Source organism: Mustela putorius, unplaced genomic scaffold, assembly GCF_011764305.1.
Source record: "Mustela putorius furo isolate JIRA1106 unplaced genomic scaffold, ASM1176430v1.1 tig00000551_pilon_pilon_pilon, whole genome shotgun sequence".
In the NCBI taxonomy this organism is placed as follows: domain Eukaryota; kingdom Metazoa; phylum Chordata; class Mammalia; order Carnivora; family Mustelidae; genus Mustela; species Mustela putorius.
Window position 1 is genome coordinate 968,721 of NW_025421412.1, and position 27,292 is coordinate 996,012.

The window sequence follows — 27,292 nt, forward strand, 5'->3', positions numbered from 1 at the left end:
CGCCTGCCTAGTTGTGTAAGACTCCCCCACTGTCTTCCTCCTAACCATACCCACCGCAGAGCCTGCTGCTCTGCCCTGACGGGGAGGATGGAGCCAGGAAACAGGGCTCACTCAAGCAGATGACAGGCCCACAGCTGCAGGATGCCAGGCGATGGCTGCCAGCCAGAGGACCGGGCACAGGATGGTGCCAGGCTCTCGGCTCCCATGCCCACGCGTGACGCCGGTGTCCTCACCACGCCACCCCCCATCACGGGTGCTGAGCCGGTGCTGATGGTCCGAGCGGACCTCATGGGCTTCATCAGGGAACCGAGTTTAAAGTCAACTGTTCTCTCGGAGGGATTTTGCTCTAACGCCCCGCAGAGGGGGCGGCAGTGGCTTGGCCGGCTCCCGGGCCTTGCTCTGTCCCGTTTCCTGGCCTGCGGGGGCATTGCTCCGACAGACTCAGACCCCCAACCGCACCGCCTGCGGGACTCAGTTGGCCCCTGAACACACAGCCCTGTGGTGGCCGCGGTGTAAGGACCCAGAACAGAGCCTTTGCTCACAGCAGACCCCCGCCACTGACGGGAGGAGCAGAATTAACTAACGGAACTCAGTCTGCAGCAAAGAAAGTGACGTGGAAAGACTGTGCCCCTCCCAGACAGACGGACCTCAGGGGAAAGCAGAGAGAGGCCCAGAGACCAGAGGTAGGAGAGCCTTTGGGGTGCACCTGCATCGGGGCATGGGCGAGTGGCTTCCTGACGCCGGCTTTCTGAGGGTCGGCCCAGCGAAGGCTGCTTAGCACCTCGATGGTCTGTGTGCACAGGTGCCAACCTCCCACCGCCACCTGCTGGGCCGGGAACTGTGAGGAGAAGGGGTGTGCGGACCCTCGTCCACTCGCGTGCCCGGAGCAGCCGCTCGATGCAGAAGCCTTCCTGTGGGGCATGTGACACATATTCATGCCCTCAAATGCACCTCGCGGTCCACTTAGTGCAAGCAGACGTCGCTTCCAGGGTCACAGACAGGCCGGTGAACCGGAGGGACACAGGGACTAGAGGGTCACAAAAGAAGCTGTCGCGCTGCCGAAAACCAGCACACGGGCAGGAGCGACAGCAGCCCAACTGCACAGTGCGCGCCGTCTGTGTGTTTCAGAGCACGTTTTCAGGATTGTATCTGTAAGAAAACTCCACACCCGACAGGAGTTCAGACTCCCAACGCCAAGAGCAGGAGTGGACGAGCCAGCTGCGGCCCCCCAAGTGTTGTTTCAAACACAAAATGGCGATGTCTAACCTTTCTGGTGTGAAAATGTCGTTTCCGTATGAAGATGGCCAACTCGTCTTCTAGAGCACACAGCTGGGGAAACACCACAGACGCAAACTGTGCAATTCTGGACCTTTCAAGGGAGTCTGAATTAACTGAACCGTCTGCACACACGGAGAGAAGATGGGAACGTGGCCCGGGCCGCGCTGAGTCCCAGCAGCGGAAGCCACAGGCCTGATGCCCTTCCACGCAGCACACGTCCGAGGGCAGGGGTGCATGCCGGGTCGGGGAGCACGGGGCAGGAGGCTCGGCTAGGGAGGGGGTGCACCTGGGAAGAGCCCCAGGGGGAGGATGCCTGACCGGAGCCCCGGGGTTGGGCAGTGGTGCCAGGACTGAACTCGGGTGACTGGAGGGGCTCAGTTCCTTCCTCGGGAGGACGGGTTCCCGCAAGAGGTCGGTGCCCCCAGGAGGATCTTGGCCAGTGCATCAGGTCGGTCTCTTACTCTCAAGAGGCCACTTCTGCTAAGTGAATTACAGCACGGTGTTACCATCCAGAACACACCACCTGAGGTCACAGCGTGTTTGTAGCGTCTCTCAAGAGAACAGACCAGAAGAAACACAGCTGGTGAGTGACAGGTGCCACCGTCTCTCCTCATTGGGGCTCCCTACTCAGCTGACGGAGAGGCTCCCCAGACGCAAGTGCCCCAGACTTGAGTTTGTCAGACTGGCCTTTTCCGGGGCTCGGCCCCCTGAGCCTCTCCGAGGCATCTCACGGACAGTGGACATGCTCTCCACATGCAGCCCAGCGAGGATGAGGGTCTCGTGCGCCCTCAGCCTGCCGAGGCTGGGAGCCCCTTTACGGCGGACAGACATTGTGTCTTGTTCTCTCTTCGATGTCCCAGAATCCCAAACCCTAAACTTCCACGGAGCTGGTTCTGAAAGTGATGTTCAAATCACGCCCCTGTCACCCCAGGGAAGCCTCTTCCTCGGCCTCCGGAGAGCTGCCGGCTTCCCGCCATCGACTGAAGGTTTAGGACAGAGGGGGGTGCTGTCTTAAGGATTTTTCTCATCCCTAACATGCGTTCTGGATGCATTCTCGATGCAGCATGTCTCCTTAATCTGTGACCGCGGAGACTGCGAGACACATTCTGCCTTGAGAGGTTGGCACTCAAACAGGAGAAGAGACGAATGCTCAAATCATTCCCTCATCAGCGGGAAAGTGGCAAGTTCTCTGGGCCAATGAGACACGCATGCCTGGCTCCTTCCATAAAAGGCGGGTGATGGGGAGCAGGAGAGGTTGTGTGAGCTTGACCTTGGTGGAGGTGATGGCAAAGATTGCCAGAACATATTAATTCAAGCATCAAGCCGTGGAGAAGAAAAAAATGGTAATTAGATAAGCCCCACATCCTATTACAAGAGGGATATCGTGGAGCGCCTGGGGGGCTCCGTCAGTGAAGCCTCTGCCTTTAGCTCAGGTCAGGATCTCAGGGTCCTGGGATCGAGCCCCACGCAGGGCTCCTCACTTGGTGGGGAGTCTGCTTCTCCCTCTCTCTCTGCTCCTCCCCCTGCTTGTGCTTTCCTCCGGCTCTCTCCCGCCCTCTCTCCAATAATTAAGAAAAATATTTTTATAAAAAAAGACTAAAAAAAAAAGAAGAAGAAGAGTGATATCGTGACTGACTGGGCTTCATGCCAGGAATGCAGAGAGAAGGTTGCAGAGGGTTCAGTGTGGGAAATGCAGAAACATATCTCCTTCTTTTTTAAAATTTTTATTTATTTATGTGACAGAGAGAGACACACACACAAGGAGGCAGAGAGGCAGGCACAGAGAGAGAGAGGGGGAAGCAGGCTCCCCACCGAGCAGAGAGCCCGATGTGGGGCTCGATCCCAGGACCCTGAGATCATGACCTGAGCCGAAGGCAGAGGCTTAACTGACTGAGCCACCCAGGCGGCCCAACATACCTCCTTCTGATGTTGTTCCTAAATAACAAGTCACGATCATCTCCAGATGCCAAAGAGCACTTGATAAAATTATTTTCATTAGTTCTTGATTTAAATTCCTCAAAGAAGAGGACTGGTGGGTATTCTCACATAACACACATTCACACACTGAAGTGTCTCTCTTTCAGCCAGTGTGATTCTGGACAGGAAGACTACAGGAGGCGTGTTCCCCGACACTAAACCAGGCAAGGACACCCACTATTCCCCAGTGCCCTAGAGATACCGGACAATGCAATTAGGCAAGGAAAAGAAGTCAGAAGTATGAAACACTCAAGAAATAAAACCAGAATTATTTGTTGATTTGTTTGTATAATTATGTAATTAGAATGAATTTTAGATTTTATATGGAAAATGAAAGCTAGCAAGAAAGGTCAGGTAAACCCGAGCATGGAGGGCGATGAAGTGAGGTGAATCAGGTAAAATGTTAAAATACACCCAGACCCCCAATGTCTAAAGCTCAGTGGGACCAGGCATTGAAAAACAAACAGACCAATGATGCAGAACAGAAATTCTGGAAGTTGACTCAAATGCATGTGGACATTTAATACCAATATATTAAATAACCTTAATATATTTTCAAGGTGTGTCTCCAATCTGTGGAGTGAAGATAGAGATCTTAATGGATGGTACTGGGACCACCAAATCAGAAACACAAAGTTGGATCCGTATTTGAGACCACACAACAAAATACATTTAAACCAGCTAAAGGTTTACATGTAAATAAAGTCCCAGGGCGGGTGGGGGAATGGTGAACTCCTTTAAAACCTCGGAATACGAGGCCTTTTAGACTATAACTCAGCATCTGAAAGCCACACACGGAGACACACGCAGAGACACACACTCACCCCACACACAGAGCCCTTCACAGAGACACACATGTGCAGAGACATGCAGACACGCGGACACACTTTGCCCTTCCAGGAAGTGAGGACCCCAACAACCACAGCATTAGGGGCCCTGGCGGGGCTGTGCCCATTGGGACCCGTGGCCACTCTCCCTCGGGGCAAGGCCAGGATCTGCCCTCCCACACTGGCTGGTGTCCCGGGGACAACCTCAGCATTAGAGCAAGAGAGAGCACTAGCTACCCCGGAGCACAGGTGCCAAGGAGGCTGGATGCCGGGGGGACAGACCCTGGGGACGGGTGTCACAGTCCAAAATTTACTGGGTTAGAATAAAGCTCAGTAAGGGAAGCGTGTGTAGAATCGGCCGCTTACGGAAAACAGAGCAGGTATAAGTCTCTGTGCTTATACATCAAAAACTCACACGACAGAAGGAACGTCAAAACCTGAAAAGGAGGGGCGCCTGGGGGGCTCCGTGGGTGAAGCCGCTGCCTTCGGCTCAGGTCATGGTCTCAGGGTCCTGGGATCGAGTCCCGCATCGGGCTCTCTGCTCAGCGGGGAGCCTGCTTCCCTCTCTCTCTCTCTCTGCCTGCCTCTCTGCCTACTTGTGATCTCTCTCTGTCAAATGAATAAACAAAATCTTTAAAAAAAAAAAAACCTGAAAAGGAGAAAAGTCAGTCTGGGACGAGGGGAACCGACGCCTCGCGTGAGCGGCATTCGGCGCGGAAACATGCCATTGTCCAACGTAGCTAGCAGGTAAAATGGAAACCAGAAAACATTTCCTTTATTTATTTTGGAGAGAGCAAGCACGTACACAGGGGTGGGGGTGGGGGGCACAGGGAGATTGAGAATCCCGGGCAGGGTCCACACGGAGCGCAGAGCCAAGCAAGGGGCCTGATCTCGTACCCTGAGGTACTGACCTGAGCCAAAATCAAGAGTCGGCCGCTTAACTGACTGGACCACCCAGGGGCCCCAAAAGTAAAATGGAAATTAAACAGGGTATCATCGGGGCGCCTGGGGGGGCTCTGTCGGTGAAGCCTCTGCCTTCGGCTCAGGTCCTGATCCGGGGTCCTGGGATCGAGCCCCGCAGCGGCTCTCTGCTCCGCGGGGAGCTGCTTCCCTCCGCCTCTCTCCCTGCTTGTGCTCGTCTCCTTCCTGCTCTCAGATAAACACATAAGTAAATCTTAAATAAAACGACAATCACTGAAAAATAAAACAAAGGCATTTGCTTCTCTGCTTGCTGACACAGCCACACACGGAGGATGTCGAGATTTGAAGTCAGGGCGAGGGACTGTCTCTCGCCGGCGGGACAGTCCCGGACCGGACGGCTGAACATCTAAAGCCCAGCTTCCCGCCGTCGCTGCGACCCCGAGTCCCCGGCAGGGCGGCTGCTGCCGTTCACACCAGCAGGCCCGCGTGCAAGAAATACAGGGGGAGCCGTGCACTGCTGTCCCTGGGAACCACCGGCCCGGAGCAGAGCTGCCGTCTCCGCAGGCCACAGACGGGCTGTGACCCACGTGCATGCTGGGCGCCGCCACACGGGCGAGCCGGTCCTCCCGCTGGCCCACGGCTCCGACCGCTCCCCGGGTCCTAGCCCCTCCTCTCCTTGAGGGCCCGCGGCAGGTCCTATGCGTGTCCCTCCCTCTGGGTCGCTGAGACCTGCCTGGGTTCCCGCGAGCAGGCCACGCGTTAGCTCGTGGGCCAAGGGGAACTCGGCGGCACCAACCGACATGCACGGGAGCGTACGTCAGAGGCTGAAACGCGCGTACGTCCCAAGCCTGTCACCCGCCGGGCACTTGCCCGGGTTGCTCTCTGTGAGGACATGCACAGGACGAGACAGAAGGCCTGGGGGACCTGAAGGCCGACACCAAGACACTCCCAAGGCCCCAGGCAGGACGGTCTGACGCACACAGACAGCTGGGCTGGATTAAAACGTATCATCAGACTTTCCCTTCTGTTAAATATAAGACAGCGAGATGAACACGGCGGACATGGACACTAAGGCCCCATCGCCAAACTGAGACTTAATTACAGCTTCGAGTCCCCAGAAACGGGGCAACCAGTGCCAGTCAGTTGGGTGACCTGCCGATGGACCCCTGTGCAGTGACCCCGCGATCACCACGCGATTTCCTTCCAGAGCGAGTTCCTCGCCCTCCCCTCCTGCGCGGAAGGAGCCTCTCACCTTGTGCCCTGCTAGGAGCCCCTTTCCACCTGCTGGGCCGGATGCTGCCCTGTCCTGGATTCCTCAAGCAAAGCCAATGAGATCTTTTAAACATATTCATTTACATTTTGTAAGAATTTAAAGTGGTATTTTAAAAACCCTTGGGAAAATGCTAACGGCAAACTCACTGTCCTAGAAACGGGCGGATGCGCTGGGGAGAATCGGCCCGTGGGCTTCCTGTCCCACGAACCGCGCCTCCCGGCAATGTGGAAGCTTCTGTCCAGTAGGTGAGTTCGGGCCGGGAAGCAGGGGTTCTCGGGGGAGGAGGACCCTGCAACTGTCCAGAGTTAGTCCACAAACCCAAGCACGGCTCCCGACGGCCACTGGCAACCCAGACGACAGACAGGCCACGTCACGGCCGTGCTGGAGGGCGGCCCTCTCAGGCCGTCTTTAAGAAGTGCCCCTGGGAGCCGGGTCTGGCTCTGGTTTCTGGGACGACACAGGTCAGTGGTGCTCTGAGGTTCGGCCGCGCGCAGGCGACAGCGTCCCGGGAAGAACAGGACAGCAGCCTCAGGCTCCAGACACCACCGTTCCACTTCCCCAAACACTTGTGGGCGCAAATATGACCGTCAGCGGCATGTGGCCCTGGGATCACCCTAATGGCAGAGCACACGTCGTAAAGCTCATAACTACACAGAAAACACAAAATCGGTCCCGCTGCTGGCGGGCTGCGGCGGGGAGGGGTGTGGGTGGGGCCATGGAGATGAGCGGCCGCCTGGGTCTCTCTGACCCGTGAGGGGCTTCTCCAGACCCTCAGAGGCCTTCCTCCAGGTCCTGTGACCTGTCCCGCTGGTTGTAACCGGCGCCAAGTCAGTGCCCCTCCAGAGAGCCCGTCTGGGAGGGCCTGGGAGAGCAGAGAGCCACGAGGTTCCCAGGCGCTGTCGGCCACCAGGGGCTGCTCTTGCCCGGCCCCTGGGGGCTGCCTGAGGGCCCCGGGCAAGCTTCCCACAGCGATGACGAAGCTGTCCCAGACGTGCGGGCCCGTGGCAGCGCACACGCCGTCTGCAGACGTGGCACTCCTGCCGGCTTCCTCAGTGACATGCGCTCACGGCAAAGGCCCACGGACCGGGAGGGGGATCAGCAAGAGCCGAGTCGTTTCGAGCAACAGCCACGTTCTGTTTCCACAAACACCCCATTTTCTCCCGGGAGCATCGCACCTGGGATGCAGAACCCCCAAGGGACGCGGCCCCAGCCTCTTCCAGGGCCGCTCACTCCGCACATCACGTGCCCTCCGGCGGAGGGGCCACGCCGGGAAGAGTGGTGACCACCCCCCCCCCCCACACAAAAAAACAGCACAAGCTTTGGGAGACAAACCACACATCTGTGTGACTGTGCAACGCTCAACCTGCATTCACTGAGGGCCGCTCCCCTGCTCTCCACGGAGCTATGGCCACGTGCCACGCTGGACATTGTGGGATCGACCCACGGCAACTTCCCTCCCAGCATCGGCTTCCTGGGGTCACTTTCACTCTCCCCAAAGTGCATTTTCGGCTTGAGCTCATTTTCCATGCAAAGCTGTGAGGGTCACATCGGGCTGGTGCTCACGGGCCGCCAGGCCACGAGCAGCAGGTGTCCCAGGGAGGCCATCCGCAGAGCGCCCCATCAGGGAGGCCCTCCCCATGCAGCTGTGGCGGTCAGGGTAGGCTCTCAGCTGCCGGTGGGCACACAGGAGAGCCGAGACGGGACAGAGGGCTGCAGACCCACCACGAGCACTGGAAAACGAGCTAATCAGAGTCGGCCCCACGCCTGCCCCCTTCCCTTAGCCCCCAGCTCCCTCCTTTCTCCACAGGGTCGAGGAAGACAGGGAGGCCTGAAAGCGGGCTGCCCTCCTGTCTGCGGGGAGGGGCAGTGGGGCCCCGGTGGGCCTCATCCACAGAGCAGGACCTAGTGGCTGGGGAGGTCTGCAGCTTGGGGGACAGAGGCAGAATCAACCGTGATGCCGGTGAGAATGGCGGCTGGCCAGGCACAGCTCTGACTCCGTCACCCAGGGACGTGACACCTTGGGTTCTACTGCTGCCTCCGGCATGGTGCTGTTGTCACCAGGCCACGGAGAGCCATCCCACTAGCCCACACTCCTGGCCACAGAGCGACAACCAGAGTCCAGTCCCAGCGTCCAGCCCCGGTGTCCCACTCCAGAGCCTCAGACACAGTGGCCCAGCAGAGTGCAGAAAGACTAGGTGACCTTCCAGCCGCAAAGCTCAGTGGCCCCCGCGGTCGGCTCCACGGAACCGTGCTCTCACCGAAGCAGGACGCACGCTACCTTTCCAAGTGCTCTCCCCGTGCAGACGCCCTGGGTGATGGGCAGCGCCGTCCCCAGCCCTGTCCCCAGCCCTCCCCTGCGCTGACCTTCCCCGGAAGCAGCCGTCCCACTGCTCCGCTCCCAGCGCGGAGAGCACCAGAGAGCCGGGGACCGCACGGATCAGTGAGTCAGGACGTGCCCCTTCGCGGGGAGAGGGCAGCCTCCAGCTCGCCAACAGTCACCGACAGGGGAAGTGACAAACATCAAGTTTCTAACCTACAAGAGTGAACCGACGCTGGTGGGGTCTCGGGGAACCCGTGCAGCCACGCCGGGGTCAGCCGGGGTCAGCGTGGGGCTCTCCGCCAGCGTGGCGCAGCCTCGCTCTGTCGTCCAGGCCGGCCGCGACCTGCTGAGCCGTGACAGCTGCGTCCCACCGAGCTCGGCGGCACTCCTGTGGTTCCGAGAACCGGAGCCGAGCCAGCCGAGGGCTCTGTGCAGCCGGACCGCGCTTCACCCCAGCCCGGAAGGACTCGCCTCTCGTGCTGAGCATCCTGGGAGCTCCTCGCCGGGCGCGGCGGGTCGCAGCTGTGGCTGCAGCCGGACGCCATGGGGACGCCACAGAGATGCCCCGCAGACGCCGCGGGGATGCCACCGACACGCCACAGGGACTCCGTGCGGATGCCACGGGGACACCACACGGATGCCCCAGGGACGTCATACAGATGCCGCGGGGACTCCGTGAGAATGCTGTGGGGACACGAGAGGGACGCCATGTGGAGCCACGTGGGCACCATGTGGACACCACGTGGGCCACTGTCCTCCCAGGTCCAGAACACGCTCAGCGCCTACAAGGACCAGAAGAGCGACCGGCGGGATTTTGAGCTTCCAAGTCAAGCTAAGGCTTACAGCGCTCCTACCTGCGTGTGAGTGTGACCCTGCCGGCGGGTCTCCCACAAGCCTGAGGACATCAGGCACGTCGACCTGAGGGTCACCTTCTTCCTTCTCGGCCTCATCGCGCGGTCTCTGGGAAGAACGGCGGCTGCGTCCAGTTCCCTTGCGCAGGACAGATCTCCAGCAGTCCAACATGAGCCTGCAGGGCGAGACCCAGACTGTCAGAGGGAAAGGAGCGCAGCCGGCCCAGGACCGCGTGCCGTTTCCCGAGGCCCGAACAACCGGACGCAGCCTTTGCAGGCTTCGCTCAGAGAGCGAGGGCGGCCGTTCACAAGGAACTTCCTTCTCCTCCAGTGGATTTCGATCGCATCCGCGTTTGCACGCGCAATCTTCTTTTCTGATATTGACCCAGAACAAAGGTTGCATAAGCAAAAATATTATTTACTTCTGCTGAAGAAACACAAGGGCCTAGATTTTCCCCTGGACATTTAGGCTCTTGTTTCAAGGATATAAAATTCCCCATTCCCTGGTTTCAAGGTCACAGTCTAATTCACCAAACTGGCAGACTTTCAGAGCGACCGCAGACAGCTCATTCAGGTTACTTAAGAGCACGTGAAACCCTCTGAACAGGAATGCGGCCCCGAGTTCCAGAACAAACACTAAGGTACAGTCCCTCCTGCAAAAATCCAGCCAAAGAAACTCAAGTCTGGTTTTTGGGAACCGGATTTAAGGAGATAGCAGGTAAGGATACTTGAGACAGAAAGCACCAAAGTCACCCGTGGCGCGCACGGCCCCCCGGCAGGCGGCTCCCAATCTGGCAATTCCGTGCTTGCGACGTCCCCCCGTGGACTCGGGACCGGCAGGTCCCGTCTTCACGAATAAAGGTGAAAATGCTCTGACTCGGACAAGCCTTACGTGCAGCTCCCCAAACAGCATCACCTTTCCGCCATGGTGCTTCTGTTCCGCCTGATGCTCTGGGGCGGTTGTGTCCCGGTCTCAAGCCGCACCCTTGCGGGAAGGAGGCCGCCCCAGGGCTGAGCCCCCCCCCGCCTCCCCTACCCCCCCACCTTCCTCCCACAGAAGCCCCAGCTCAGGCCCGGCCCCTCCCCCTCAAGGCTCTCCCTGACCGCCTGGCCCGGACAGCAGGCCTGTCTTTACAGGAGGAAGGAGCCGCCCCAGGCCGGGCGGGACACCAGCCCGGTTCCCTAAGGCGGTGGGCACGACCTGAGCCACAGCCCTGCCCAGACAGAGACCCCGTTTCCTCCCCCACTTCCTGCCAACACGCTCTGGGCTCAGCGCTTGCCCGGCCTGTCCCGCTGTGCACCTGTGCCTCCGTCTTAGCCTCCGCGGCGGGTCCCGACGCGCTTGTTATCCACGTGCGCGTCGCGTCACTTCTCCGGGCACGTGCTTCAGGTCCCGGTGACGCTCTCTTGATGTTTCCGCCCAGCACCAGCTTGAGGAGCTGGCGCTGAACCGAGGGGTTGCTGAACGGCTGCCCCCTGAGAAGCCCTGGGACCTGATCCCCCGCCACCTTTCCAGGACAATCAAACCACGCTCCGTGAAGGGCACAGATAGCGGCCACAGTCAGACTGAATCTAATGATTTCCGATCGCCTCAGTCTGGCCTTGACATCAAAAAAGGGCACATTTCCCTGGTCAGCTCAAAACCAAACCCCAAACCCTGTTTTTGCCTCTTTTCTTCCAAATTCAGCTCAGAGACTCTCAAACACGAACAGACTGATGGTCTTCAACCTCCGGATGGGAAGGAAGACGCCCAGCGCGCAACTGCCCCTTTGCTCCAGCACCGGCCCCGGGAACTCAGCATAGCCCGGCCTCAGCCCTCCCTGCAGTGGGAGATCATAAGCGTCACCAGGCACTCAGTCCCCCATCTTGAGACCCAAGCAAGACGGTCCAGGGTTTACTTTTCATGAGTTTGTTCTCAAAATCTCGCCGTCCACCCCCGTGGGGTGAAGGACCCGTGAGCCCATCCTCACTTCCGCCAGCAGGGCCCCAGCCACCCTCCACTCCTGGCAGGCCAGCCCCAAGCAACCGAGGACGGTGGGCGCCGGGGGCCTGGGGGTGGACTCCTGCCCCCAGGACCACAGTCCTCCAGTGGCTCTGGGCCCTGTCACCCCCACAAAGCTCCCAGGCAGAGAGGCACAGGACACATGGTGGCAGCTCCATGTGGTTTCCCACAGCTAATGTCACCCCAAGGGCACAGCTCAAACCCAGGCGGCAGGCCCATCACTGGAAAACTCTCCAGGCGCCCGGAGGGCTGTGCCGGGTAAGCCCCGACCCTTGGTTTGAGCTCAGGTCTCGATCTCAGGGTCATGAGGTTGGTCCTCCATCGGGCTCCCCTGCTCAGCGGAAGTCGGCTTGATGCTCTCTCCCTCTCAGCCTTTCCCGCCCGCATGTGCACAGTCTCTAAAATAAACACATTTTTCTTAAAAGTAAAAGTAATGAATAAATAAATAAATGAGCCTCTAGGCTAGTTTAACTGCCGAGCAGCCGACCGTCGCCGGCCCCTGGCTCCTCCGCCTCCCGCTGAACAGGCCCGGATAGGAGGCTACACCAGGAGCAGTGACGGCCACCAGGTCTGGTTCTGTCCCTCTCTGGAGTCCAGGTGTCCCCCTCGCAGCACACAGGCGACTCGGGGGCCAGGTGGCAGGGACGTGGCTGAGCATAGTGGAGATCCACGCCAACCGGCGTTGCCCGCCCCTCCTCCTGCTGGGCCAACTCCCTGCGCACCTGCTGCGGCTGCCCCAGCGCGGAGGGCATCAGGCAACCCTGCCCCACAGGAGCTTGGAGTCCCGGGAGAGGGGCTCATGCACACCCACATCCGGGTGCAGCGTCGCTGGCACTTGGTGCCGTCCCCGGGCCCGGTGAGGGTCCCACGAAGGGGGGTACCGGGGGCACCGTGCGCTCCCCCTGACGAGACCGCTGCCCGAGGACAGGACAGCTGAGTCTCCTCCCACTGCGCGTCCCCACTGGGGCCCTGGCCAATTGTCACAGCTGGCCCTGGGGACGACCGACCGCACATCAAACACACGACACCCTCATCCCAGTGCAAAGCACAGGGTTCTAGGAGGGAGAAGCCGCAGGTGGAGGGACGTCGTGCTCCCCCCCCGCTGGGCCTCAGAGCCGAGATGTCCCGGCATTTCCTGGTGACTGTGCAGTCTCAGACGTCCAATGTGGGCTCAAAGTTCCGGATGTCCCACTACAGGGAGTCGGGAGCGAGCAGGGTTGCGTCCCCACCTCAACGAGCAACGCCCACAGATGGGCCGCGCCAGCCCGGGGCCCACGGAGTGTCTACGAGCCCCTGCACTGCCCGCGAGAGGGGCCACCCCGGCCTCGTCCAGCGGCCACGCCACCAACTGCAGCGCCGGACTCCGCCCGCTCCCGCGTGGCCTTCCCGTGAGCAGTGCTCAGCCCACGGCCACTTTCTGGGGGCTTTGGTGAAGGCCGACCCCGTCTTCTCCTGCCCCGGCACGTCTGCTGCCCGCGTGCGTCCGCCCGGCGAGGGGCCCGCCCCCAGCTAAGGTCTTCGCTCATGTTCTCCTGAGCAGATGCCAAAGGACAAATGAAGCCGACGCTTGCGCCGACGTCCCGGGAGCCTCTTCAAGTGAACCGGCGTCTGCGAGGGCAGCCCGGGCCGGCTCGCGGGGACCCACGCGCCTCCGCACCCTCCGCTCCCACGGCACGAGTCTCTCCGCGCCGCAGAGGTCAGTGACCCCGTGGTGGTGGCTCTCCTTCCACAGTGACCGTGACCTCACCTCAGCCCAGATGCTGCTCTCCCAGGTAAACGTCCCTTTTCTGGTTTGAGACCTCGGGGGGAGCCTGGAGCTCAGAGAGAAAGGGGGTCACCTGCAGGCTGCCGGCGCAGGCTGGTGAGCACCGGGGAGCCCCGGCTGGTGCGAGGGAGACTCTGGCGGAGTCAGAGAGGCTTTCCAGATGCCTGAGTCCCCCCAGCTGTCTGGTGCTCGCAGCACCCAGCTCCCCAGGGCCCATCACGTAACCCTGCAGGACCACCTCCTTCCCGTGTCCTGGACGTTCTGTCAGAAAACCTTGCCTCTCGGGCTCTGCGAAGCGGCGCCCCAGGGACCACGCGGCACAGAGTGATGGGACGGGGCTCCGGGTCCCCCAACCCCAGGCCACAGCCCTGCGTGACAGCAGCTTCCTGCACTAATCACTCCTTTGCACAACTGTAGGGGACAGCGAGGGCGGGCGTCACCGCCACTTCACAGAAGGCAACGCCGATACCCTCAGGGGCACCCGAGGTCTCCAGAGGCCCAGACCGTGACATCGGTGGGAGGGGGCAGGCCAGCCACGGGTGGGGAGTGGGGTCCTGAAAAGCCAAGGGGTCCCAAGAGCACCCCGGCGAGAGCGCAGCCCAGGTCGCGGCAGAACTGTCCCCTCCCCCGGGGTGTGAGCAGAGGACGTGGGGCCCAGGAGGCTGGGCAGAGGGCAGAGCCGCCAGGTCGGAAACCGGGCAGAAACCAGCTTCGGGCTGTCGGCCCAGGCTTTGCACCATACAACACCGGCCAGTGCGAGGGGCTCCCTCCCCGGGGCCCGCTCCCCATCACCAACCTGCCAGGTGGGGGCCTGGACACTTGGTGGCCGGCAGCCCCTGGGGACACACTTTTATTTTCGTGGTGCCCCTGAGGCTCGTGGCCACAGCGCATCCTGGAGCCTCCCACAGCGTCCCCCACGCATCCTGCCTGCTGCCCCGGGCATTAAGGCCTTCCTGGACCAAGGCTGGCGGGAAGCCTGCTGGGGCTGCTGGACGGGGCTGTCCCCAGAAAGAACAGGAGGCGGTGCCAGCTGGGGAGGGAAGTCTGCTCCTCCCCACACGCCCTCTTGCTGAAGCTGACCAGAGGAGCAGCAGCGACAGGGCCCCCTTTCTAAAAAAGTGGAGAACAGCCTTTGAAGTTGAATGAGAAAAGCCGCTCTTCTTTTCAAACTGTGGGAGTCTCTCTTGAGTAGTCCTTTTCAAAGGCAAGGCCGCTAGCCTGGGCCACCCGCCTTTCCCGCTGCCGGGCTGGGGCCCCGGGAAGTAAAGACCCTGGTGGGGGCCTCCTCCCCTGCCCCCTGCCAGCCTGCGGGGTCACCTGGCCCAGCCCCCGTCCTGATGGATCCGAGGGCGGGGGTGGGGCTTCAGAAGAGTCTGGGATGTGGGTCTTCGGGGGCGGGGAGACACCTGCTGCTGTGAGCCGACCTGGTCGGGGGAGGGCACAATGTGCGCAGGGATCCACGCGCCCTCCACGCTGTGGCCGCAGGGACCTGCCTCCACCGAGACCTGGGTGAGGCCCTCCCACCTCCGGAAGCTCAACCCAGCCCCCCATCCACCCATCCACCCCTTCCGCCGCCCCCCGGCCCTGGCACACCTGCCCGCCTGGACAGTCCCCCCTCGTCCTCCGGCACAGGTGCCTCTTCTGACGCTGCTCAGGGCCGCAGGGGAGGGACGGAGGAGGGGAGGGGTGCGGGGAGGAGGGTGCCCAGAGAGGCGGGGAAAGGCAGGGGCGGGGACAGTGGTGGAGGGCAGAGGGGGAGGAGGGGGAGGGAGAAAGGGGGAAAGGTCAGGGCAGGGGCGGGACCAGGAGGCAGAGGGAGGGAGGGGGAGAGGGGAGGAGACAGCCCAGCCTCCCCCTCCTCCCTGTGCATCTGGTGGCCAGGGCTCATGCCGAGGGCCTGGGTTCCCGTCCCGCCGCCCGGGGTAGAGCCGACCCTGCGCAGATCCGGCACCCGGAGGGGACACGGGCTGGACACGGAGTTCTGCCCCAAGGCTGTCCGCTGCCAGACTGTAGTTCCCCGCTGACCCCGAGACACGGGTCCTGCCCGCCTCAAGGGACCTGCTCAAAGCCAGCCAGCAGGAAGCTGGGCCTCAGCCCTGTGGCCCTCTGACCACGCCGGGCTCCCCCAGCCCTCCAGGACTGGCTCAGAAGGGGCAGTGGCCAGTAGGGCAGGTGACCACAGAGCCTTGCTGTGGTCTCACCGGCGTGCCCGGCTCCCGGCCCGGCTCCCGGCCGCCTGCGGGCTGTGCTACCGGGGTGAGACCCTGCATCATCATCTCCGTGACCCCCGTCAGGGTGGGCTCGGACCGGCAGCCCCGGGCGACCAGCAAACCAGCCATCCCAGAACGTGAAAGTGGTTTCGGTGCCTGGTCCCAACGCACAGTGAAAATGCAGATGACAAAGCCCCAAGATCTCTGTACCGTTCAGAAAATGTTCAGTAAAAGATTGTTTTCCCAAAAATTTCTTTTTTTTTTTAAAGATTTTATTTATTTGTCAGAGAGAGAGCGAGCGAGAGCGAGCACAGGCAGACAGAATGGCCAGCAGAGGCAGAGGGAGAAGCAGGCTCCCCGCGGAGCAAGGAGCCTGATGCGGGACTTGATCCCAGGCCGCCGGGATCATGACCTGAGCCGAAGGCAGCTGCTTAACCCACTGAGTCACCCAGGCGTCCCAAATTTCTCTATTTTTAAAAAAAGATTTTATTTATCTGAGAGAGCACGTGAGAGAGCGTGTCGCATGAGTAGGGGGAGGGGTGGAGGCTGAGCCCCGAGCCCTGCGGGACCAGGCCCCTGGATCGAGACCCGAGCCCGAGGCAGACGCTTCACGGACGGAGCCACCCAGGTGCCCCCCAAAAAGTCTCTATGAAGAAAAAGCAGTAACAGCTCAGAGGGTGAACACATCTGCTCCCCGCGGGAGGCTAAGGAGAAGCAGCACGGGGCACTCCTCGTCCCTCAGAAAAACGAGGTCCCCTCAGCGCGTCTCTGCTCTCACCATGCGGGGTCCAGGGTCGGGAAGGGACGAGCGGGGACGTGCCTGCGGCACCTCGGGGGCTGCTGGCCGTCCTTCGGGGGCTGCCCGGGGTTTCAGAGAAGCTCTCTCGGGGGAGAAGGGGTTCCCAGTCTCTCTTCCGGCCCCCAAGGAGGCCACGGGCTTGCCTAGACGCTTGTAGCAGCGGATGACTCTCCCTCCCTCACTCCTCCTCAACTAAGCTGCCCTCGCGGACGCCCTTCCCTGACGGTCGGCTCCACCCACGACGGGGCACTTCTCGCGTGTCCGCTTCCCGAAGCACATGGCCGGGGCCGGGCCGCCCGCCCCCAGCCCCAGCAGCCACCCCGTAGCCAGGGATCGCGCTCAGCCGGGCGGTGGGGCCGGAAGCCTCGCAGGTATGGGGATGCGTGGGCCATCGTCGCTGGCCTGGTGCTGTCCCAGGCCCCACGCAGGCCCCGGGGGCCCTGCCGCTGTGAACACAGACACGGCAGGGGAGCTCCCCTCCCCCCTTCACCGCCCAACCCCGGGGCCTGGGTGCAGGGGTGTCCTGGGCCTTCCCAGGGGAGCGGGAGACAAGAGCCCAGTCTGGGGGAGCAGAGAGAACCAGGGACAGAGGCGACAAACGGAAACCTGTCCTGAGGGCTTTTAAGGGGAAGCTGAGGAACTGACCCCAGCCGACAGCCTCGAGGGTTTTGTGAGGCAAGGCCGCTGGGGGACACCGACGCCAATACTCCCGGGGTGGCTCCCCCCGGGGCCGGCTCTGCGACCTTCCAGGAGGGGAAGCACGGCCCCCGAGATCCCCGTGCACAGCGCTCGTCCTTCCTCGCACCGGCCCGCGTCAGCTGGGGCGCCGGCTGGGGTCCGGCTTGACCTGGGCTGTGTCTTCCCCACGGGGCTGCTACCTCTCAGCATCTGTGGCCCTCAGCGCCTCACCTCTGCACGCGCGCCCAGCACACGCAGCCTCTGCGCTCGCCCAGCCCCGCGGGCTGACGATCTCCCGGAGGGCCCCCTGAGCAGGGCCTTACGGGGTGATTGTGTCCCCTCAAGATCTGGTAAGACCCTAACTCCCAGGACCTTGGAGTGTGGCCTTCTCTGGAGACAGGTTCTTACAGAGGCGACAAAGGTCAGACGAGGACGGGCCACCAGTCCTCACGAGGGACATCTGGACACAGACATGCTCATGGGCAGACGCCCTGTGACGAGGCGCGACTCACGGGGATGTGTCTGCATCGGGGGCTGCCGTGGTCTACCCCCAACACCGCCAGCAGCAGGACTGAGCCTGGAGCAGACCCCCTCACGACCTTGGGACCCCCGCCCGGATCCAGACCCAGGGACAGGGCATCACGCTGCGGCTTGAGCCCCCAGGGAGTGCGCGCGGCCTGCGAGCTGGTCCCAGGCTTCCCTGGAGTGTCTCGGAGCAGACGACGGGTCTCTGGGTAGGACAGCGCCTGAGGCCGAGGAATCAGAGGAGCAGCGGGTGGCCCCAGGGACAGTGCCGTGGCCTTGCTGAGTGCGGGCGCTGCCCGGGTGTCCAGGGGGGACACCTGTCCACCTTCAGCTCAAACTCTCAGGCTGAGAGGTTTCACCCCTGCAGCTTCTGTCCCCAGAAGTTTTTTTTTTTTAAGATTTTATTTATTTATTTATTTGACAGCAAGACAGCGCACAAGCAGGGGGAGAGTGAGAGGGGGAAGCAGACTCCCCGCTGAGCAGGGAGCCCGATGCGGGGGCTCAATCCCGGGACCATGACCGGAGCCGAAGGCAGACGCTTAACGACCGAGCCATCCAGGCACCTCTATGAGATTTAAGGTCAACTGATATTTTAAACTCATAAAGAAACCAAGCCAGAGTTTTTTTTCTTCTTTATTGCAAGCAGATTCAAGTCTCCTGCTTAAATAGTCTGCAGAAAAATGCAATATAATTAAGTCACACTTTATCTACAGAAATAAAAGTTAAAATCAGTAGCATAAAAAATGAACTTTGCCCAAGTGTAAGATTTGGTTTAATCACAATTTAATTTTTCAAAGCAGGTTAATGAATCATTATCAATTAAACATGACTACCTACTATATTCAATAATTTAAAAATAAATCCCAGTATTTATGACGATGACAACTATGGATACCACTCGTGTTAAATACGCTTGGAAGATTCTCTTCTGTTACAGGATGAATGGGCATTTTCAATGGCAATGCAGACACACATCATAGCTTTAAGTCAGAGACAATAATATATGCATATTAAAATTCTGTATATTTTGATAAGGTAAAAAATAAAGCTATATAAACTTATCTTTAGATTTTTTTCTGCAAAAGTAGAATCACACTTTGATAATACTTCTGACACACCTTCATTAAAGCTTTGTTTATGGGCGATATTCAGAATGATTCTCTTTCCCATTCAGCTCCCCCCAACTTAAAAAAACGCATTTGCCAGCTGACATTTTTCCTGTTTCTAACTGGGAAGCGTCCAAAAGAAACGGAGACGTGGAGACGTGATGCGGGCTGTTAATAAGCGGTGCAACTTCCGAAAAAAAGGAGGGCTGCGCCGGGTCACTCCAGTCAGTGCGACACAGCAAACTCAGTGGTTTTAGCGGAAAGGGCCAGAAAGCCCCCTCCAGGCCGCGCTGCGCATCTGGCTGATGTGCCACGACTGGAGACCGGCCAGAACAGCTCGGAGGAGACATTTTTGTACTTAAAGCTGCAAAATCTCACCAGGCCAAGCGACAGTTCTGCAGCCCGTCACCGCAGAAGCTGGGCACGCGGCACCGCAGGGCCTGGTCTAGCCTCCGCTCACGCCCGGAGTCCAACACACAGGAGCGGTCGGGCTGGCTCCGCACCGAGTAGCCAAGAGGATGCCTTTTCCACTGGCCGCCCGTGGCAGAGGACCGGCCGGGGCTCTCGGAGGCTTGAGGGGTCCAGACGCTGCCCTCTGCTGCCTGTGCCAAGGGTAGAGCCACGTGGGGTGGATCAGCCAGGGGGCCGACCCGGGGAGGGGGCCCAACAGCGTGTCCATCCTGTCTCTGCGCCCTGCCAGGCTGCGAGGCTCGAAGTCCAGGGAGCCCTGTGTTCCCGGAGCTCCCGGCAGGGTCCCCTCAGGAAGCGGGCAGGAGGGCCAGGGCCCAGGGAGCGTGTATGTGTGCGTACCGTGTGGCCCCAAGTGGACACGGAGCTGAAGGCAGGAGACGGGGACGTGGTCGGGACCACCTGTGCGTTAGTGTGACCCGCTCTGAGGGGCGTGGTGTGCGGCTTTCGGAACCAGATGTTGGGGCCGGCGTGAGAGCTCACGGTGGTGACCCGTCCACAAGTGCCGTCCTGAACGAGGTCTTTGGGACGAAGAGGAGTGCTTGACGCTGACAGGACTTGCTTTCAGGTCAGTTTAAGGCAAGTGAATAGGAACTAGTGTAGGCAAGAGGTCGTACGGGGTCCCACGCGCACACTTGCCCCGGGGACTGGCCACCCTCCCTCCGGCCCCGTGTCCACCGCGCGGGACAGGCGTGGAGGACTTCCCCAACAATCTCAGAGGAGACATTCGGCGCATGTAAGGGGTTAGTGACTTTCCCAACGAGACATGTGCTATCAGAGGCAAATGGTGACCATCTCGGTACGGGTGGAAAGAGAACACCAAACCATCCCTCGAGAAGCTTCTATTTTAAGGCCGAAGGATGCAAACCAAATACAAAACAAAAAGCAGATGAAAATCACAATCAACGGTGAAGAATCGGGAAGCAAAGTACTGTGCTCTAGATGGGCCTCGGCCCGTCACCGCCGCCGGGGACACAGCGACTTCGCACCCTGTGGACACGGACACACCCCAAACTCCCGCCAGAATTTAAATGCAAAGTGGCCAAAAGTTCATCAACTTAAAAATTAGAAGCTTTAAAAACATACTTTAAAAATTAGATGTGGCATGTTAACAAAGAAATGAATAAAGAGATAGAAACAGCTATGAAAATAGTCCTGTGCAAAGGCAATTTTAAGATTTCTAAAAAAATACATTACAAAGAATTTGTTAACTAAACATACAGAGAATCTGTCCCCCACAGGTATGACATTGATACCCACATTGGGTTCTTAAAAACAGCTGTAAAAACGCACACACCGTTGTTCGCAGGGTCTGGCGCGGACGCCGGCCAGGACGCCCCGACACACGGGCGGCGGCGCGCGGGACGGAGGGCGGCGGACGGCGGGACGGACACCTCGGCGCACTCCCCGTCCATTCTCCTGGTCTTTGGTTTGCTGTTTCTACTTCCCCTGAACTTACCCCAACTGCTCCGTGCACGCAGTCCGCTCGCCCCCGTCCCAACGAGTATTTTATAGACGAGACGTCGTACAATCAAGCAGTGACACCGCGACTTCCCACAGTGCCTGGCATGCAGCTGGCCCGTGTCCACTCGCCAGCGTCCCCGGGGCCACAGCCTGGCTCCCGGCAGCAGGTAGGGGCCTGCTGATCTCCGGGCAAAGCTCTTCTCCAGAATGCCTGTTCCCACATCCACACTCTGAATCTCAGACTGAAATGTCTTCTTTGCGGACCATTAAGGCTACGTCGAGGAGGTTATTTCTAGAAACAAACGGCGGTACGGAGAAGGGATGAGGGCGGTCCACGCGGCGGCCTCCTCCAGGCCCGCCCACCCGGAGACGCGCCAGCCGGCAGACAGCAACGCGGCGGATCCAACACAACACACAGGGGCCTGGGGCCCAGTCGCGGCCGTGGGCGGTGGTCCGGGGCGGCAGTCCCGCTCTTCAGGACTCGGAGGCCGCCTCACCGTCAGACCTGCATGGGCCTGACACAGACTTCGGAAGACGGACGGGGCCCCTGGAGGCCTCCCCTCAATGAAGACACCAAAGGGCTCTGCCCCAGGCCCCCACCAGCGTGCCCTGGAAGCGGTAAGAGAGCCGTCTGGACACAAGCACGCCCGGAGGCCCTAAGGGGCTGTGGGCACAACTGTCCCGTCCCGGCACTGGGGGCTTGAGAGAACCGTGTCATCTGTTCTTCTCACACGGTGCTTCTCGCGCAGGGGCAGCCGGGAGGGAAACAGAGTCACACAGGGGACACTAGGCTCCCTTGGAGGAACAAACTCCGTGTCGGACACGACCCTGAAAAGCAGCTTCGCCAGGAGGCAGGTTTGGACAGAAGCAGGACATGGTCTAGGACTCCGACAGGCCGTGGGAGCACAGTGACCCCACAGTCTGGTTTGGCCAGTTCCAGAAGCACGAGGACTGGAGGGCTCTGGACAAGGATGCACGGGGGCATGGCCAGCCCGTCCCGTGGTGAGGACGAGGCCCCTGAGCTCGGGCCGGTCGGTGTGGCCGCCCCCACTCCGCCCACGGCCCACCTCCACCGGGATCCTCCTCTGACAGCCTGTGCGACTGGAGGCCCTGGCCGGGCTGCAGGGGGCCATGCGCGCTGTCCTTCACAACCCGACCAGATGCCCGAGGGAAGCTGCAGGGGCCACCAGCCCCCAGGAGGTGACGCTGGCCAGCCGCGCACCCCAGCCCAGTCCGGTTGTTCTCATCCCTCCTTCGAGGGCAGGGGGAAGCACAGACGTGCAGCTCTCAGAGCCTCGGACCCGAGGCCTGTCCATCAGCGGTCCACCCATGGGGAGCGGGACCGGGAGGGCGGTGGCGATGCAGGAGACCGGCGAGAGGAGGCCACGTCGGTGTCCCCCGTTCTGTGTGTGGGCCCAGCCACACGGCCCAGGGGCTGGGGCTCTGCGGGGAGGCCAGGAGGGTGAGCTCGGGGAGGCGGTCCTGGCCGCGCACGCGTGTGCTCTGTCGGAGAACGGAAAGGACGGGGTCAGTCCCGGACCCTCGACGAGAACCCCACCCAGCCTGTGCAGACGCTGCCCACGGGGCCTCCCGTCCAGACACGGGGCGGGCACGTGTGTCCCACATGGCCGAGGACACAGAGCCAGCGTGGTGACTGCGCTCTGGCCACCAACGGCTCCCCTGCCGGCTCCAGACAGAGTACGTCCCCGTGTGAAGTGTCCGCCAGGGGCCCGGGGTGGGGCTGGGTCTCCGTCACCTCCTTGCTCACGGACACTCCGTCTGCCGGGTTGTCAGGCTGTTGCTGCCGAGCAGGCCGCAGCCTCATTAAATTCACCGGGCAGCGGGCACTGGGGGAAGCCGTCGGCAGAAATGAGTCTTAAAGGGACGCGCGTCCCTGGGCCGAGAAGGCGGCCTGCCTGTCCCAGCGGAGACACCCGCGTCGAGGGTGTGGCGGCGTTACGGTCCTGTCCCGGGGCAGACAGGGCTCCGTGTGCCGCTGCCGACCACACACCTGCGCCGCACGTCTGCCTCGGCCAACGCTCCCGCCAACCGGGCCACCTTCGCCGTTTGTCAAAACACGGGCTTTCCCGACAGACCTTCCGCGGGGAAGCTCCTTCCACAGCCAAGGCCGAGGGGCGAGCTTCGTTCTGGAAACTAAGCCCTGAGCCCAGCGCGGGAGAGGACCCCACGAGCGCATGTGGGAGAACACCGGCACGCACGTGTGTGTGCGCATGGCCATCTGCCGCCAGACAGGCTCAGGCAGGTCACTTACCCGGGACAGACACACGTGTGCGTAAAAACTTTTTTTTCCCCCATGAATCTGTTATCAGAACTAGCACGGCTCAACAAAACCCTGGAGGAACACGAGCAGTGCGGGGTCACGGCACACCGGGCAGCCCGCCAGGCGCGGCGGGCGCGGTTACCTATCCTCGGCTACCGGCGCCTCGGCCGCGGCAGCAGGTCCTTCAGAAGCGGCCGTTCCGTGCCCGCAGCCACCGACGCTCTGAGGTTCGTGCTCTGCTGCAAGGCGAGGAGAAACACTGAGAGGCGCCGTCCGGGCCGCCACCCCGCTGCGCGGCCAACGCGGGACCCTGTGCCGATCCGGGCGGTGGACGGGCGAAGGGCCCGTGGTCTGCCGTGGCAGACGCCGTGAGTGGGGGGCGGCGGGAGGGCGCCGCCGGGAAGGGGCTGGTCTTCCTAACAGCCTTCGCCCAGCAGTGACCACGGAACGGTCCAAGGCACAGAGAGGAGCACAGGCCAGGGACCCGCCGACCCGCGGCTTCCCCAGTGCTCGCCCGGAACGGGAGGGACTGCACCTGCCGTCGCTCTGTCCCTGTCCTTGGCCCCGACCCCGAGGCTAGACTCCTGCAGGGCCCAGGCGTCCCAGGGCCACAGCCCAAAGCCGGCGTTCTCCCTGTCGGGGCCTTGGGAAGCAGCAGGGAGGGAGTTTCAAGAGGGAAAGGAGCGCGAGGTGTGAGATGCAGAGTCTGCCGGCGAGAAGGACGGGCGGGCGGGGAGGGCCGCGTTCCTTGCGGGCACGGAACTGTACCCGGTACCGCATCGAGACATGTGACGCATACGTACACATGGGTCACACGTGCACATGTGAGACCTACTGTCCGAGACGTTTCCTTGTGACAGAGCAGGAGCAAGGAAACAAGTGTCCGTCTGACGCGGGGACTGGTCTGGGGTCTGTTCCTCCAAAGTTTTGCCGGCTGCGGGGGGTTCCCAGAAACACACGCACACCTGTGTGCGTGCCGGGGGCTCTGAGGAGGTGCAGGTGTGGGCACGCCTACGGGCTGCCTCGGGGGCCGTGGACCCTGCAGGGCGCCCAGCACCCGCCGTCCCCGAGCAGCCAGAGGTGGGCTTCTAAGAGCAAGTTTTAGCAAACCTCAGCAATGAATGCAGATATTTTTAGCCCAAAGTTGGCCAGATTTAATGAATTTCTTAAGCACATCGTGTGACTTATACGTCCCTATAATAAGAATTTCATATACGTCCCCTAATAAGAATTTCACCCTGAATGTTTTTAATTGTACCCAGTGAGTGAAACTATGTCATTTACTCTAGCAGATCCTGACGGTACCAGAGTAGGAGCATTTGACTGCTGATAATTATCAGGAGTTCAAAACGCACCATCTTCTTAGTTAAAAAACAGTGTCGATGACACTTAGAGGATGAGCCGTCATTAAAAGGAAACAAAGCCTCTTCAGGTATTTTCCTATGAACCCAGCGTTGCTGGGAAACAGCTTCCCATCCCTGATGCTGAGGCCTCGGTAAGTGTGTCGCTCAGATGCTCACAGCTGACACACGGACAGCGGCCCCCTGGACAGCTGTCCCTGAGATCGTGGCTCTTCACGAGCAGCTTGTGGCCCCAGGCACCGGCCCCGCACGTGGCTCTGTGCTGCCAAGAGATAAGTCAGCATGGCCACTTACAGCAGCGCAGAGGCTTTCTGTAAAAACCATCTGATTTTTTAAAAAGTGAAAAGGGAATCTGTAAACACTTGATCCAAACACATCTCTCCTGGCTTTGTCCACCGTGAGCTCAGCATGAGCCGTCTTTCCTGCAGTGTCTTGTGGGGCCTGTGCAACACTCTGTCGTGGGGGCCTCAGTTTCCCTGTCTGTGCAATGGGTCTGCACAGCTGCGTGAGTGAGGAGGTCTCACCGCCTTCCATCATTGGCTGCGGAGAGGGGGCAGTGCTGCGTGGACTCTGCCCACATGGGCTGGAGCCGCCTCACCCACGCTGCCGTGTGCTGGGGCCACGGGTGCCCACCAGCCAGTGCGATGCAGGGCAGCCCTGTGCCCTGGCAGCTGGGACCCGGGACCTCCCACGGACCCAGAGAGAAGCACGGGCCACGTGTACTTCTCGCATCTCAGATATGCGTCATCCCAGAAGCTGCAGACGTGCGCTCTCCCTGAGCCCACAGGAGCCCGGGCTGGGAGCCGGGCAGCTCAGCGGGGACTCAGCCCTCCGCTTCCTGTGACCGCAACCCCACCATGCCAAATGACAGAAAAGCATCACCTTGTTCCGTTAGAAACTCAGACTGCTGGAGGTCTGAGAGAGCATAAAGATGGTGGACTGCTCGACAGAAAGGCACTGGCTCTTAGTCTGCAGTCCCAGAGGGGTCGCGGGGCCACGCACATCGCGAGACAGGTGGGAGTGGTTATTTAGGCAAAGAAGTCGGAGACAAAGGGAAGGAGGAAGGGAAAAGAGAAACAGGTTAAGGCAGTTGAGCAGGACAGGAACCCCCTCATGCATCCCCACCATCGCGCTCAGCAAACTGGGGCCTCCCTGGACGCTGCCCTCCCGGGGCCACGCAGGCCTCTTGTCCCTGCTGTCTTTCTCCTCCTGCCCCGACACCTCCTCTCACGTTGGCTTGTTCAAGAGCTCAGAGCGAAAGCGTTCCCGCACACTCACACGCCGTCGGTGCCGACTACAGACACCGAGGAGGGAACTGCGGGGAACCAGGGACCAGGGGCATCATGCCCAGGACGCTCGTCCGCACAGACTTCTGGGGAAGCTCCCCGCCCCCCGGATCCCATTCAGCCACTGGGATGGGTGGAGGTGGGCACAGCAGTGCCCGGACCTCGCTCCCTGCAAACCCAGCAGCAGCCTGGCCGTTTCCCTCCTGAGGCCGGCCAGCGGCACAGGAGGGGGAGCCCCGGGCCACGGGAGCTGCCCGGAAGGCCTTGCCTCACGTCCTCAAGGGCACGGAGAGCACTCCCACCTGCACGTCCACCTGTGTTCTGCAGGGAGAGCCCTGCTCTGCTGCCTGCACACCTGACAGGACTCTCTCTTCTCCTTACAGAGGCTCTGTACCTCCACGGGCAGGACACAAGGGTGAGGCTGATGGGGGACGTGCCCTCCCTGAGACCTCAGAGGGGAGCGGAGTGTCCTCCCTGAGACGGTAGCAGTGAGGAGATGGGAGAGGCGCGCTCCCCGACATTGCAGGGATCAGAGGATTGGGTGGGGTGTCTCCATGAGATCGCAGGGGTGGGGGATGGGGGACATGCCCTCCCTGAGAACTCTGAGTGGCAGCTGCCGCGGTCCTTAAGCTAGGTGGGCTGCACCTGTCATTTCTCTCCTGAACGCGGAGTCCAGGCTGGGGGCCTCAGTTTGGGATGGAGGAAACCAACGACCCCAGTGCACCCCACAACTTCCCAACACACACGCTAACATCCGGGCACGTTCACCGCCCCTAAAGCTAATGCACTTTTACCTCCAAAGCAAGGATTCAACCTACAAGCTTCCTTAGATTTGCACAAAGGACTCTCCTTCTGCAGCGGCTCGGTCCTCTCCTGCTCTCTCCTTACTCCCGCGCACCAGCTTCTGGGGTCGGATCGCTGGTCACCCGGCACCTCCCTGCCTCCACCTTCGCACCCTCAACAGGACGGCCTGGACTGACCACGTGTCCCAGCACGAGCCTCTCCTGCGTTCCCTCAAGCTCCCGCTCTGGCTGGGAGCCCCCTCCACCCCGCAGCCCCGCCCACAGCCCCACCCTGCCTCCCACCCCGCAGCCCCGCCCCACTGCCCCCGGCCCCGCCCCAACACCCACGGCCCCGCCTTCAGCCCCGCCCCAACACCCATGGCCCCGCCTTCAGCCCCGCCCCACCGTCCACGGCCCCGCCCGCAGCCCCGCCCCGCAGCCCGCAGCCCCGCCCCGCAGCCCGCAGCCCCGCCCCGCCCGCACCTGGATTCTCTCGGTGGCGCTGGGCCACAGCTGCCGGCACAGCACCTTCTTGAGGACGTCGGGGAGCAGGCTGACGGTGACGAGCAGGATGATGACCAGCCAGGCGGGGCCGCTGGACAACATCTGGATGAACACATAGTACATCCTCTGATAACTGAGGAAGGGCCTGGAGAGACAGACGGGCCGGCTGGACGTTACCCGGGGCTCTGCTCTCCCTGCCCGGAGGGAGGCGCGGGCCTTCGCGTCCGGCCCTGACCCTCTCGGGGGTGGGCACCTCGCTCGCGGGCAACGGCCGCAGGACGGCCCTGTCCGGCCGGGCGGGAGGAAGGGCTTCCACGAAGTCCTCCCAAAGACAAGGCCGTCCCCGGGGCTGGCGACCGCACCGGACACACGCAGGGTTCCCGCCCGCGGCGCTCGCCAGCTGCCCCGGGCTCGCCCTCTGTGAGAACAGCTCGCGTGGCCCCTTCGGGCACATCTGCGATTGGAGAAAGCTCCACCGGGCCCCACAGGGCTCCACGGCCAACGGGGAACCTGGCTAGTTCCGCCGTGTCTATGCCCCAGGCCGGCAGTGGGCAGGCGGGCGTCTGGGACAAACGTGGACATCGTGGCCAGGAGCTGGGGCAGGTGGGCTGGAG

The 27,292-nt window shown here is 61.3% G+C and overlaps 2 protein-coding genes across 13 annotated transcripts in view; both read right to left on the reverse strand.

The window, feature by feature from the left end:
* Window positions 1-14,887, reverse strand: part of MCF2L (MCF.2 cell line derived transforming sequence like) — a 128,520-nt gene extending 113,633 nt beyond the window's left edge. The window contains exons 1-2 of the mRNA XM_045081275.1: window positions 14,808-14,887; window positions 9,451-9,623 (exon numbers count right to left, since the gene is read on the reverse strand). Coding sequence (XP_044937210.1) covers window positions 9,451-9,619 — 169 coding nt within the window. The 5' untranslated portion in view covers window positions 9,620-9,623; window positions 14,808-14,887. The remainder of the gene's footprint in view (window positions 1-9,450; window positions 9,624-14,807) is intronic.
* Window positions 14,888-18,192: 3,305 nt separating this feature from the next.
* Window positions 18,193-27,292, reverse strand: part of ATP11A (ATPase phospholipid transporting 11A) — a 105,345-nt gene continuing 96,245 nt past the window's right edge. For 5 of the 12 annotated variants that reach the window (XM_045081281.1, XM_013053044.2, XM_004746005.3 and 2 more), the window contains 2 exons: window positions 26,658-26,823; window positions 18,193-21,967 (listed from right to left, as the gene is read on the reverse strand). In XM_045081281.1, the coding sequence (XP_044937216.1) occupies window positions 21,752-21,967; window positions 26,658-26,823 (382 nt within the window). In that variant the 3' untranslated portion in view covers window positions 18,193-21,751. Of the gene's footprint in view, window positions 21,968-22,887; window positions 22,985-24,988; window positions 25,076-26,657; window positions 26,824-27,292 lie in introns of those variants that run through there. The other 7 variants (XM_045081280.1, XM_004746011.3, XM_013053046.2 and 4 more) reach the window with 6 other exon arrangements.